Source organism: Conger conger, chromosome 3, assembly GCF_963514075.1.
Source record: "Conger conger chromosome 3, fConCon1.1, whole genome shotgun sequence".
Classification (NCBI taxonomy): Eukaryota; Metazoa; Chordata; class Actinopteri; order Anguilliformes; family Congridae; genus Conger; species Conger conger.
Genome location: NC_083762.1, coordinates 10,318,055 through 10,330,371, shown reverse-complemented (window position 1 = coordinate 10,330,371; position 12,317 = coordinate 10,318,055). Strand labels below are relative to the sequence as shown.

Sequence of the window (12,317 nt, the reverse complement as noted above, 5' to 3'; positions counted from 1 at the left end):
GTCGACAGAAGGAATCGTGCTGAAGTCGTGAAAACTGGGAAGGTGCACACCTGGCTACTGAAACTAAACATCTGTTTATGGAGAACAAACCGCTCGGAGACAAAAGCAATTAAAACGAACCCAAACTGCTTTCCGTTAAGAAAGATTAAGTTGTGGTGTGTCTTCAACGACCATAACGGATCGAGAAACAGTTTTAAAAGAAAAGCAGCAATCGGACAGGCCCTGACCCTGAATTTTATACTGTTTTGGTACAATGTAGTGTCATTACAAGATGCACATTGCAGTAATGGAGGCATGCTTTGATCTAGACAATAAAAGTTAATTTAGATATCATGTCTGCAGTGTTCACCAACTCGCTTTCATCCTGCCATTGGCACACAGTGCATCAGTGGACTCGGTTTTAGCACAAGAGCACTCGGGAGTCGCTGACATGGAGGAAAATGTAGGCTAGCGCTCGGATTATAGTGATTTGCATCCTTTTTACCTGTCAATTGAGGTCTTTGATCAGCACTCTTCGTTTTTGTTCCTACAATGAAGACAAGTGCTCTCGTACTCCCTCCCCATCGGAGGCACTCAAATGGCTTTGGGACCTGGCACTCGCGATATGCCGATGCCCGTGTCTCTCGCCTGTAGCGGGGCAGCGAACCGCAAGCACTCTCGAACGCAGACGCCGTTCCCCAGTCTCAGGCTATCAGTGACATTATTAGCAGGAGGAGAGAGGAAAGCACTCAGGGCTTTTTGCTGCCGCCATTTTGAGAGAATTGTTGGTCTGTCAGCTTTGCCTCGCGTCACCCTTTGCTCTGATGGCCGTGTGGTTGTTATCCAGCCCATTATGGTGTCGGGACAGTTCCTCCCGTAAAACGAAATCCGTCCTGACTGGACTGAGTGCTCAGACTAAAGGCTTTCTTCCACCTTGAGGCCGCAGTATGGGGAAGGGAGCGGCTATCTCTGCTGCCATTGCCTTTTTGTTTTTGCTTAATCGCAGGAGTGACTAACGTTTATTGTTTTATTGTATTAGATATTGTGTGGTTGTACTCGGGCTATTCTAGCTGCCAACCATGCTACTTCGTAAATTGATGTATTCTCAAGGGTTCCAATTGTATATGTATGGTCACGCTAGGACTCGGAACCGTACTGTCCTCTCAGGTCCTCTTCACACTTGTTCCTGTGTTCGATCTGCACTTCGCTGTACGTCGCTCTGGATAAGAACGTCTGCTAAATGCGTTGTAATGTAATGTGTTAAAAACAAGTTTGTCTTATCCCCTGCGAAAGGCTAGAAAATAACGGATGAAAAATGGTGTGAATGAACCTCTTCATGCACAAAATGTAGTATAATGTTTTTAGATGTGTGTGGCATTCTGAATTACACCAATAGGTGGCGCTGTGTTGGTTAAGTACAGTAGGATCTGCAGCTGTGCAGAAAGGGTAAAGAAGAACCAAGCTCCATACCGTGCCGTATGCACTACGTGACCCGCTCATCTCTGCGCTTTATTTTTAATAAAATAAAGTTATTAACTGTTACTCGGTGTTATTTGCTGCAATACAACAGTCTGCTATGATGGGAGTCATCAATACATACCACCCTGGCAACAAAATGAAATGTATCTGGGAGAAAAAAAAAGAAAAGCATAAAGAAGTTGCTGCAGTACAATATCTCTGTCCTGGTTTTTTTTTTTCTTTTTTTTTTTTTTTCTCTCATAACCCTGACAGATATCTGGAGGTTTGTGCCAATTTGGAGTCTCACCAGGTATCTGTCTTGTCTCCCCCCCCAGCTGGATGACCCCTCGGTGTTCCCCTCGGTCATCGTGGAGCAGGTGCCGGCGGCGGACCTGATGCAGGTGTACTGCAGGCTGGACTGCGACGAGGTGCCCAACGGCATCATGGCCGCCCCCTCCCTGGACGTGGCCGAGGAGCAGATCATGGCCGGGGACATCGGGCTTCTGGGTGAGGCCCGGCGGAGGGCGATTCCCAGACACCCTGTGGAAATCAGCTTGAGCGATTCTAAACAAAATCCCATTAACTGCCTGAAACAAATTATATTAAAAATGAAATAAGTGAATAATAATAAAAAAATAAAAAAGTAAATTAGATTTGGCCGGTAATGGGTGCAGCTATCGTGTGCTGTCAGTCATAATAGACGGGAGTTAACGGTGTGCTGTCAATCAGACTTATTTCAATAATTTCCTGTTTATTTGAGTTTACAAGGATATAGGCAGGTAATGTGACCCGACATGCATATCCTTCAAAAACCCAGACACGAGTCTCTGGTCTTAATCTCAAGAACCATGTAGTCTACTATGCTAACATTTACAAGGGACATTCAACAGAAATACACAATAAATAATATTTGCGGTTGTATAATGTAAAAAAAAAAGGTAAACGCTTAAACTTTTTAACGTCGGGTCTCTGTGGAACATCTTACACCTACAGCTCCCACTCAACCCACAATTCCAAATCTAAACCCCCGTTCCCCCCTCCCCTTTCCCCCAACACCACTCCCCCCTAGAATCAAACACACTGATAGCACCCCCCCCCCCCCCCCGCACTGATAGCACCCTCCCATCACTCCCAGCCTATTTTTTATGCAGCTACACCTGGTGCTCGCGGACAGCAGTTGTCACACACCGGTTTTGAGCCGGCTCTAATTGGAGTCTATGTGTCTCTTTAAGCAGTCGAAACAGCAGGTTCAGACCCAGGAGACAACATGGAGACTGTCGAGGCAGCTGCTGCTCTACTCAATATGGAGTCCCCCAACAACATCTTGGATGAGAAGCGAATGAGTAAGACGCCACGCTCCCGTTGGACGCGCTCGCTTTGATGTGTTTATTTCCGTTGTGTGAGGGGCATGCTGTCCACGTCTTGTGATTCGCACTGTACATCCAACACCCAACACAACCTCTGAGGATAATTTCCAAATAACCATTCACTTTCTACTTTCTAACAGTAAAACCTCACTTTTACTGTTAAGTTACAAGAAGATACTTTCTTGGCGAATTACTGATTTGAAATATTGAACTTTTTTTTTTTTTTTTTTTTTTTTTTTGTTTCTGTTTAAAGTTATGTATATGTGTTTCAATGACTGTAATTAATAAATAAAAGAATGAGTGATGGCAAGCTTAGTCAGACACCAGCCAACTACACCCAAATCAGAGCTCAAAATGTATTTCAAGCTCCATTTAGAATCGGTGATAACTGTAAGCTCCGTAAGCTTTTGTAAGCCAAAGCTTTGATCATTTTTACAGCTCAGCACTAGCTGCGGTTTGCCTGTTCCTGGATGGGGTTTTTTAAGCGGAGTGCTGGAAACTCTGACTCTCTCTTCCTCTCCCGGCTGTTGCCCAGTTCACACATATGGAGCGCTGCTGGACCCTGAGATCAGCTACATCCCGCTGAAGCCAGAGCAGCTGACCAGCGGCTCCACCGACTGGTCGCCGGACGACGAGTCCTCCTCCATGGACGAAATCCCGAGGAAGACCCCAACAAAACCACAGAGGAAGAAAGGTAATGCACCGTTCTTCCTGTGCCAACAGGGGGCAGTAACCGGTCCCTAGTTCTGACCACTGAACCCCTCCTTCTCATTTTGTTCTTCAGTACTGCCTAAACCCTGTTCCTTGAGATCTACTGTCCTGTAGGTTCTCATTTCAACCATAATTAGGATGACTTGATTAGCAGCTCAATGAGATCTGATTCTGTTGAATGAGGTGTGCGTTGTTAGGGTTGGAGTGAAAGCCTACAGGATGTAGGGGGGCGACATGGCTCAGGCAGTAAGAGCAATCGTCTGGCAGTCGGAGGGTTGCCGGTTCGATCTCCCGCCCGGGCTGTGTCGAAGTGTCCCTGAGCAAGACACCTAACCCCCAAATGCTCCTGACGAGCTGGTCGGGGCCTTGCATGGCAGCCAATCACCGTTGGTGTGTGAGTGTGTGTATGAATGGGTGAATGAGAAGCATCAATTGCACAGCGCTTTGGATAAAGGCGCTATATAAATGCCAACCATTTACCATTTACCATGTAGATCTCCAAGAACAGGGTTGGGCAGCCCTGCTCTAGCTGTTGAATGAGAAGTGCTTTGTTAGGGTTGGAGTGAAAACCAACATGATGTAGATCTCCAGGACTCTGCTCTTCTGTTCCTGATTGAGAAAGTCATAATAAATCTAATCCTTGCAAGGATTCCTTATCTTTCCTCATTTGTGCTGCACCCATATACATATCAACTTTGTGCTGTTTGGTTTATTCAGATTAATTCTAAACTGTGATTGGTGGTGAGGTTTGTGTTGCTGTTGTACCAGCCTACATGGAGGTTTAACGCTGGCGTTTTTTCTCCTTACACCCTCCATTCTCCATTCCCCCTGCCCCGCAGTGCGTAAACCTCGGGCAGCGCGCTCCTGCTCCCCCATCAGCGCCCCCAGCCTACCACTGAAGAAGAAGAACAAGGAGGGAAAAGGTGAGGAAGCCAGGGGTGTAAAATGTCCGCCACTCGCCAGCCACACAGCCATTCTTTCCTTTCCCCTCCTGTCCCCCTCCCATTCTGTCTGGCGTCGTGTACAGTGTTCACCCAGGGGTTCCTAAATTGATGAGGGGGTCTCAAAGAGCCGCAGGGCGGAGGCAAATGAAAGCGTTTGGGGCCGTAGGGCGCTTGGTGCAGGCCCCTTTGTGAGCTCCCCCCTCCCGCCCTATACCCCAAACTGCAGAAGGAGTCTGGCAGCATATACATCACCCTGTCTCCACAGCCAAGCCTCCAGCGGCCGCTGCTGGTGTTTCTGTTTTTAACCGCTCATAACCATAACCGCTCGCAGCGCCAACGCGGCTAGGCTCGCGCCGCGCGCCCCTAATTAATCCTGCTCTGGGCCGGCGCGGGGAGGGACGCGGAGGGCGGGGGGAACGCTGTAGTCGGCCCGTGATGAATGATGCCGGCGGTGTGTCACGGTGTTGTGCCGGTGCGAGTTAAACTTTAAACTGCTTTATCGAGAGGGGCGAACTTAAACTCCTGAGCTCTGCCAAGCGCGGTGTACGCGGTGTCAGTGAAAGGTCATTCACTTCTTCACGGAAACACTGCTTTCTGTCTCCTTCCCAGGGAACACCATCTACCTGTGGGAGTTTCTCCTGGCCTTGCTGCAGGACAAAAACACCTGCCCCAAGTACATCAAGTGGACGCAGAGGGAGAAGGGCATCTTCAAGCTGGTGGACTCCAAGGCTGTGTCCAAGCTGTGGGGGAAACACAAGAACAAGCCAGACATGAACTATGAGACCATGGGCAGGGCCCTCAGGTGAGTGCAGTGCTATAACCGGCCCCCAGCGGCCAAATGTTGGCTGCTATGCTAATTATTATGTAGGTACATTAACAATATAGACCAGTGGTCTCCAACCCTGGTCCTGGAGAGCTACTGGGTTCTGGTTTTGTTTTCACCTTATAATCAGCACCCTGTTGAGACCCTGGAAACCAGGTGAGGTCAGTTAATGAAGCAATTAGAGCAGTTGGCTAGACAGTAACAACAAAAACCAGCTGACCCTGTGGCCCTCCAGTACTAGGGTTGTAGATCACTGAAGAATATGTTCATAGCAAATAGCAAATAACAAGGCATCTAGTCTAACTACATATACAATAGCTACACATTAATGGTTGAACTGACAATAAATAATTTTTTGGAAAATGCACAATCAAAAAAATAAAATAAAAATCTGCCCCCCAAGAAGTAGTTAAAGGACCATGCTATGATGGGATATTAATAACCTGACGTATCCTATGAATCGCACCTGTCAGATACTACTACCAGCGTGGGATCCTGGCCAAGGTGGAGGGCCAGCGGCTGGTGTACCAGTTTAAGGACATGCCCCCCGACCTGGTCATCATCGACGACGAGGACCAGGGCCCCGACTGTAACCCGGGTTACGGCGGGCACCGCACGGCCCCGAACGGCAGGGGCCCCGCCCGGGGCTCGTCCCGGGGCAAGCCGGTGCTGCTGAAACCGGTGAAGAGGGAGCCCAGCCCCTGTCAGCTGTACGAGGGAGAGGACATCAAGCCCACTGAGCTACTGCAGACCGTGCACGTGCTGCAGCCCAATCAGGGAGCGGCTGTTCCTGCCCCTGTGCACACTGTGAGGTGAGTTACACACACACACACGCACACACACGCACACACACACACGCACACACACGCACACACACGCACACACACGCACACACACACACACACACACACGCACACACACACGCCGTGCACGTGCTGCAGCCCAATCAGGGAGCGGCTGTACCTGCCCCTGTGCACACTGTGAGGTGAGAGAGTTACACACACGCATACACACTCTTACATACACACACAGACATACATAAATGCACACACACATCCTCACATACACACGTCGTACACAAACATAATCCCTATGCACACTTGCAAGTTCACACACACACACACACACACACACACACTCATGCACACATGCTTGCATACAGACACTGTACATATGTCCCTACACACCCCTGCAAGCACATGCGCACACACACACACACATGTACACTTGCCCACACACATGCAGGCACACTTGCATACACACACATATGTACGCTCGCATGCGCACACACAAACACACACATGCACACACTCCTTGTTATCCACACACAAACTCACACACAACCATTGTTTATTTTCTAAACAGTGACAGTTTGACACCTGATTCTCCATCCTCCCTCCCTATTTAGTCATCTCTTTCGTCTGTGCATTGTGAACCCTTGTAATCACAGCCAGCCAACCCCCGTGTTGTTACAGCTAGGTGTCTCATTCATTTCTTAGGGCCTCTCTGTGAATTACAGTCTTCTTGGCTTCATTGCTTGGAACTTAAATTGGCACAACAATACAATACCCTGTCTAGCCCAGATAAATTGTAGTGTTCTGCCACAGTGTGGTATTCCCCACTGTACCATTGTATGTGTGCGAATGTTGCCTGATCTTGGGTTCAATTCAAAGCAGACGGGTGTTTTATAATGTTATGTAGCTGCCGCTTTTATCCAAAGCCACTTACACTTGATTCGACTAAGCGGGGGACAATTCTGCCTGGAGCAATGTGTGGTTATGGGCCCAACAGCTGTGCCGATCTTATCGTGGCCACACTGGGGCTTGAACCACCAACCTTCTGGGTCCCAATCATGTACCTTAGCCATTAGGCTACAGGCTGTCCCATTTTCATTTGTAAGTTAAACTTTAGCGAGTTTAAAGACAAGCTGACACGGAAGTTAGAGCAGCACTAGCTCTCACAATATAACGTTTACGTGAGTGAAACTAATTTTCTGGGAGGGATTTTTTGAAACGCAGGAAGTGGATGGAAAAAAGTGTCAGTGTAAAAATACACAAGGTTTACCATTTTCTAAATGTTTTGGAATATATAGAGTGCAGTCTGTAAGAATTTTTAACAGTGGCACATAAAATGTAGGGGACTATGTATAAAAGGGCTGTAATTCCTATGCGGTCCACCCAATATGGATGTCAAAACCCTCAAATTAAAGCTGAAAGTCTACACTATTATTTTCTGTTTGCTAGAGTACAGAGCAAAAACAATGAAAAATGTGTTACTGTCCAAATACTTATGGACTGCACTGTACTTTAAGACATGTTTGTATCATTATCTCTCAGCAGGGCCATAAACGTGCCTACCTCTGTGCCCATGATGCTGACCCAGGGAGGGGGGGGGAGGGGGGACGGTGACCCTGCAGACCATGCCACTCACCACCGTCCTGGCCAATGAGGACCCCGACCACGCCTCCCAGCCTCAGCGGGTCATCCTGGCGGTCTCGTCCTCCTCCTCCATGCCCGGCGGAAAGGACGTGCTGACCTTCCAGACCTCCGCCAGCCTGCCCGAGAGCCTGCAGCCTCCCCAGCTCCTGGTGACCAGCCTGGGGGCGTCGGGCCTGTCCTCCGCCCAGGGGGGCTCCCTGAATGGCCTGGCCCGCCTGCTCAACTTCAGCCCCGGCTGCCAGCCGCTGGTCGCCCAGCAACCGGGCACCGTCATCGCCACTCTGCTGAAGCCCGGAGAGTTCCAGGGCCTGCAGGTCAAAGAGGAGCTTCTGGACGCGCAGTACTTCCAGTCGCTCGTCAACTGCTACGGGGAGCTGGAGGGCGGCTACAGGACTGTCGTGGTGGAGACCGCCCACGAGCCGCAGCCGGAGGGCGCGGTGGACGGACGCTTGGAGCTGGGGGAGCAGGGCGGCCCCAGCGAGGGCCTGACGCCGGTGGAGATGCTGGAGGACCACGCCCTGCAGGCCGAACACGGCGCCAAGGCGCTGGCCGTCTCCCAGGGCCTGCAGGACCTCCCCGTCACCCTGCACTCAGCCCTCACCTCCCCCTCCTCACACCTGGTCCCCGTCCAGGTGAAGCTCGAGCCCATGGACGCATAGAGTGGCAGGCCCTGCTGCTGCCTGGCCAAGCTGGGAACAGCGCACACAACCCAAAGACCCTTTCAGCAATCCAGTCATTTCCCCTCCGACAGTAGGGGATTTGTAATTTATTGCCCTTAATTGCAGGTCTTTTCTTGGCCTGGGTTTTTTTTTTTTTTTTGTTTACTATGAAATGTTGTGCCTACATTTTAATGTTAAGGGATTATCTGTTGTTGTTGTTTTTTTAACGATAGGGCTTGTTGTCATGCCCTTGCAAGGGCCTTGTCTTTGTGTGATCTCTGTGAAACGCCTTGAATGGCCATCAGCCATTGGATCAGCAGGATACATCCACCCGTGTGCCAGTTAGATGATATTTATTTGAGTCTCATCGGAAGGACTGTGGAACGTGGTGAGGAAGAGCTCCTTCCAGCTACGCTACGTAAGAAACCAAACCAGTCTTCAAAAAGAGAAGACGGGAAAACAATGCAAAACAACAGTGGACTGCAAAAACCCCCCCAAAAAAACTCTGTGTTTCCCTCCTCCACTCTTCTATCGACGTGGCAAAGACCAAAGAATGGGCAGAAAGCCTTCATAATCAAAACCGAACTCTCAGACCGGTACCAAAACGTGCTCTGTAAACGGTTAAAAATAGTCATGAATATTTTCCTTTGTTCCTAGTGTTATGTTGGAGGTCATAACAGAGGCTGCAGATTGTTGTGACAGAATGAACTGTGATAGGCTACTGAACTTCCCTCCACTCCCGTCATCGCAGTGTCAGTGAGGTGCATCTTCGCCTCTGCTGCTTGTGGCCTTAAAGCTTTGTGTTGCCATGGATACGGGCATTCCCAGTCCTGTTTCAAGACAGTGATTATAGCCATGTGTATGTATATAGCTGTAGACTTTTTATGAAAAAAAAGACAATGATATTCATGTTTTTTTTTAATTGGCTGGTGAAATATACCCGCTTCATATTCTCTTAGTAAAGCTTTAAACATGTTTATATGGAATAAATATATATTAAAATATGCTATTAAGATTAAACTCAAGACCACAGTTTAATTTATTTTTTGGGAATTCTGTATTACAAAATAAATTGTGAGTTTGAGGCACATTCTATTATAGAGGAATAGTATACAAAGTATATTTTAAAATTATTGAAAAGTAAAATTTTATTCTGTTCAAATGCAAAAAAATGAACATAGTTTTTCTGAGCATTCCACCGAACTGGCCATTTTCTGTATATTTTCTTACCGGCGAAACCTGGAAAGAATCTCGATCTCACATGAATGTGTCTCGTTTCCTTCGCAAACAGTCCTTCGTTGTCATCTGGAATGTAAATATTTTTTTACCGCGGCCTTTTTTCATTCCGTATTTTAAGTGTAGCGTGCATGCATGGGGTTCACTCTCTCAGCTGACACACTCCCGCCTCAATCAGCAGTCTATCAGAACAGAGAGGCTCCGTTTTGACCCTCCCTTGTTGACCCATGTCTCATTCCGTAGCCGTATATAGACAATCTAATCCCGGTGGTCCCCACTCTCCAGTAACACCGCTACTTAAATAGAAAAACAGTCCTGTAAAAGTAATACTCGTTGTTAAGTAGGCTTGGCCTTGGTTTTTCGCCACTAAATCCTGTAAATATTGTGTTTTATCCAGTGCACTCAACTCCTGCCCTGCTCCGATTAAACTCCCCTGGCCTCCGATGCCTCTCCTGTGTTTATTCAGAGTGTCAGTTGTTAAGGAGGGGTCTGAAAGGCTGGGGCTTTTAATCATCGCCATCTCCAACAGGAGCTTGTGCGCCACCGAAACCATATTGATCCTCGACTCAATTCCTGTTAAATTGGTGGCGGGGGGCTGGGGCGGTCTGTATGAGAGCGTTAAGCGCCTGACCTCGTTTCAACCGCCAATAGTGGGGGAATTAGACGGTCGGTCAGAGTAACCGCCTTAAGAAAACGGTTCACATACCAACGAAAGGTGATTCCTTTCGATAGACAATCGAGCGTAATGCGCACACGGATTACAAATGGCTGCCTAGTAGGTCGAGGTTATTCTATTTGGTCTATAGGCCAACGCCTACATTTTGCGGGCTATTGTATTAAACGTTTACAGAACTCAGTGGGCAGAAGTGTGCGGCTAATTGAACCTGGCACTGATGGAGGTGGAATCATTGGGATAACATTGGTTTGCCTCCTTGGCAACAGCACCAAGACCATATTGCAATCCGTGTTCTGCTAAGGCACAACCATCGCTTTTCTTGCATACTTTCACCGGTGCTAGTTTACCCATCTCCATGTGAGGCTTTGACCTTTTGGGGCTGGGGTTTGTCAGCTCTCCTCTCTATGTTCCTTTTCACATGCTTTTCCCTGCCTCTGTGCATACTATTTTGTATGTAATAAAACAACTTCTGCTTTTAAACAAAATAACGAGTAGTGTATGGGAAAATTCATTCACTGGCGAGATATTGAATTTTGAGCAGACATATATTGTTTGTTGTTCAGGCAATAGTAGGCTAATGAGGAGTGAGATTTCCATTTTGTCATACTGATAGAGACAGCTTTCTTCTGTTCTGCATCACACTTCAGAAGTCTCTGTTGCCTATTAATCCACATTAGCACCCAGCTCCCCGTGAGGTCAGAGCTGCTCCCAGGTTTCTCAACACCTTGCTGAAAGACTTCTGGAGCCAGGGAGGCTGATTCAAGCCATCTGTTCATCGCTGTGTAGCTAGCGCAGTGACTAAACTACGGCAAAATGTCTTCATTGTTTTGAAAGAAGAAATCGGCAAAATATAGGCTAAGCTAACAGTAAATAGAACAGGGATGTTGGGGATATTTTTCATGGCAAAGAACTGGCCAAGGGAGTAAAAAAAAAAAAAAACCAACCCCCAAAAAAACTGACATATGGAGAGACGGTGCTGTTTCTTAAGGGTCACATAGGTGTTGTTTTCACAGTGTAATTACTCAACCCGCCGTCCCGGCGAAGCGCGGATGTAAAACGGGTCTGATGGATGGAGGAAAGCTGTGGCCATATTGCGATATTTACAGGAAGCAGGTGAAGGAGGGGGAGGATGCTGGGAAGGGACGAGAGGAAGGGCTCATATCTCTTAATCCACCCTCGGCAGCTGTAGATGAATACATTAGCGTGTGACTTGGCGCGGCGGTGCGGCAGCGACTTGTCAGAGGCTCCAGATTGGCCAGGGGAGAAGCAGTGGGTCGGGACCAAGCCTTGGGCGTGTGGGAGGGAGTCTGTTCGCCCAGCAGTCTGGCAGCGGGGCCTGGCTCTGCCCAGCCCCTGGTCCCCCCTCACAGCTGTGGACCACCCAGCACACTGCCGCCATGGGGCCCAGGCCGAAAAAAAACCAAAAAAAAAACTAGGCCAGCGAGACTCGACAGCTTCTACGCCTGCGAGTTAGGATTTAAACCGAAATAACCGCAATGGGCTACCTGCGTTTTTGATTTTCATAGACGGTGACAAATTAGATGCAGCTAATTTCCGGGGGACAAAAATGACGGATCGCTTTGCTACCAAGCGGCGACAGGGAACAAATGTAGCAAGTGTAGGCCTGGAACACGCAGCCTCGACTTAATACAGGCAGGGCTGCGACTGCTATTGAAACCAAGTGAATAATAGTTAATAGGGCCTACAGGCCTATAGCGCTCGATACTTCGGTAAAGGAAAGCTAGCTTTGGCACCTCCGAAGTGAGCCGGGAACCTAAGGGTCATTTCCAGGCTTATAAATAGCCTCGGCGAGCAGACTATTTCTGCGGCGAGGCGACAAGTCGCTTGCGGCTGATGGCACAATGCGAGAGAGCGAGTGTTTACTGCAATCTCGCGTCTCTCTCCGGGAGCGGTTGAAGGATGACGGCCGCCATTGTCATGGCTCCGAGCCCGCGGCGGGAGCCGAAGACGGATAAGTCAGTCGCGAGAGCGCCGGCCCCACCGTGCCAAAACATTACCCCGGTAA

At 48.6% G+C, this 12,317-nt stretch overlaps 1 protein-coding gene across 1 annotated transcript in view; it reads left to right on the top strand.

Moving 5' to 3' along the window:
• Window positions 1–9,399, top strand: part of LOC133123390 (ETS-related transcription factor Elf-1-like) — a 41,107-nt gene extending 31,708 nt beyond the window's left edge. The window contains 8 exon segments of the mRNA XM_061233844.1: window positions 1,773–1,944; window positions 2,673–2,780; window positions 3,340–3,498; window positions 4,355–4,438; window positions 5,069–5,261; window positions 5,756–6,094; window positions 7,622–7,667; window positions 7,669–9,399. Of these exon segments, the coding sequence (XP_061089828.1) occupies window positions 1,773–1,944; window positions 2,673–2,780; window positions 3,340–3,498; window positions 4,355–4,438; window positions 5,069–5,261; window positions 5,756–6,094; window positions 7,622–7,667; window positions 7,669–8,379 (1,812 nt within the window). The 3' untranslated portion in view covers window positions 8,380–9,399.
• The last annotated feature ends 2,918 nt before the right edge of the window (window positions 9,400–12,317 follow it).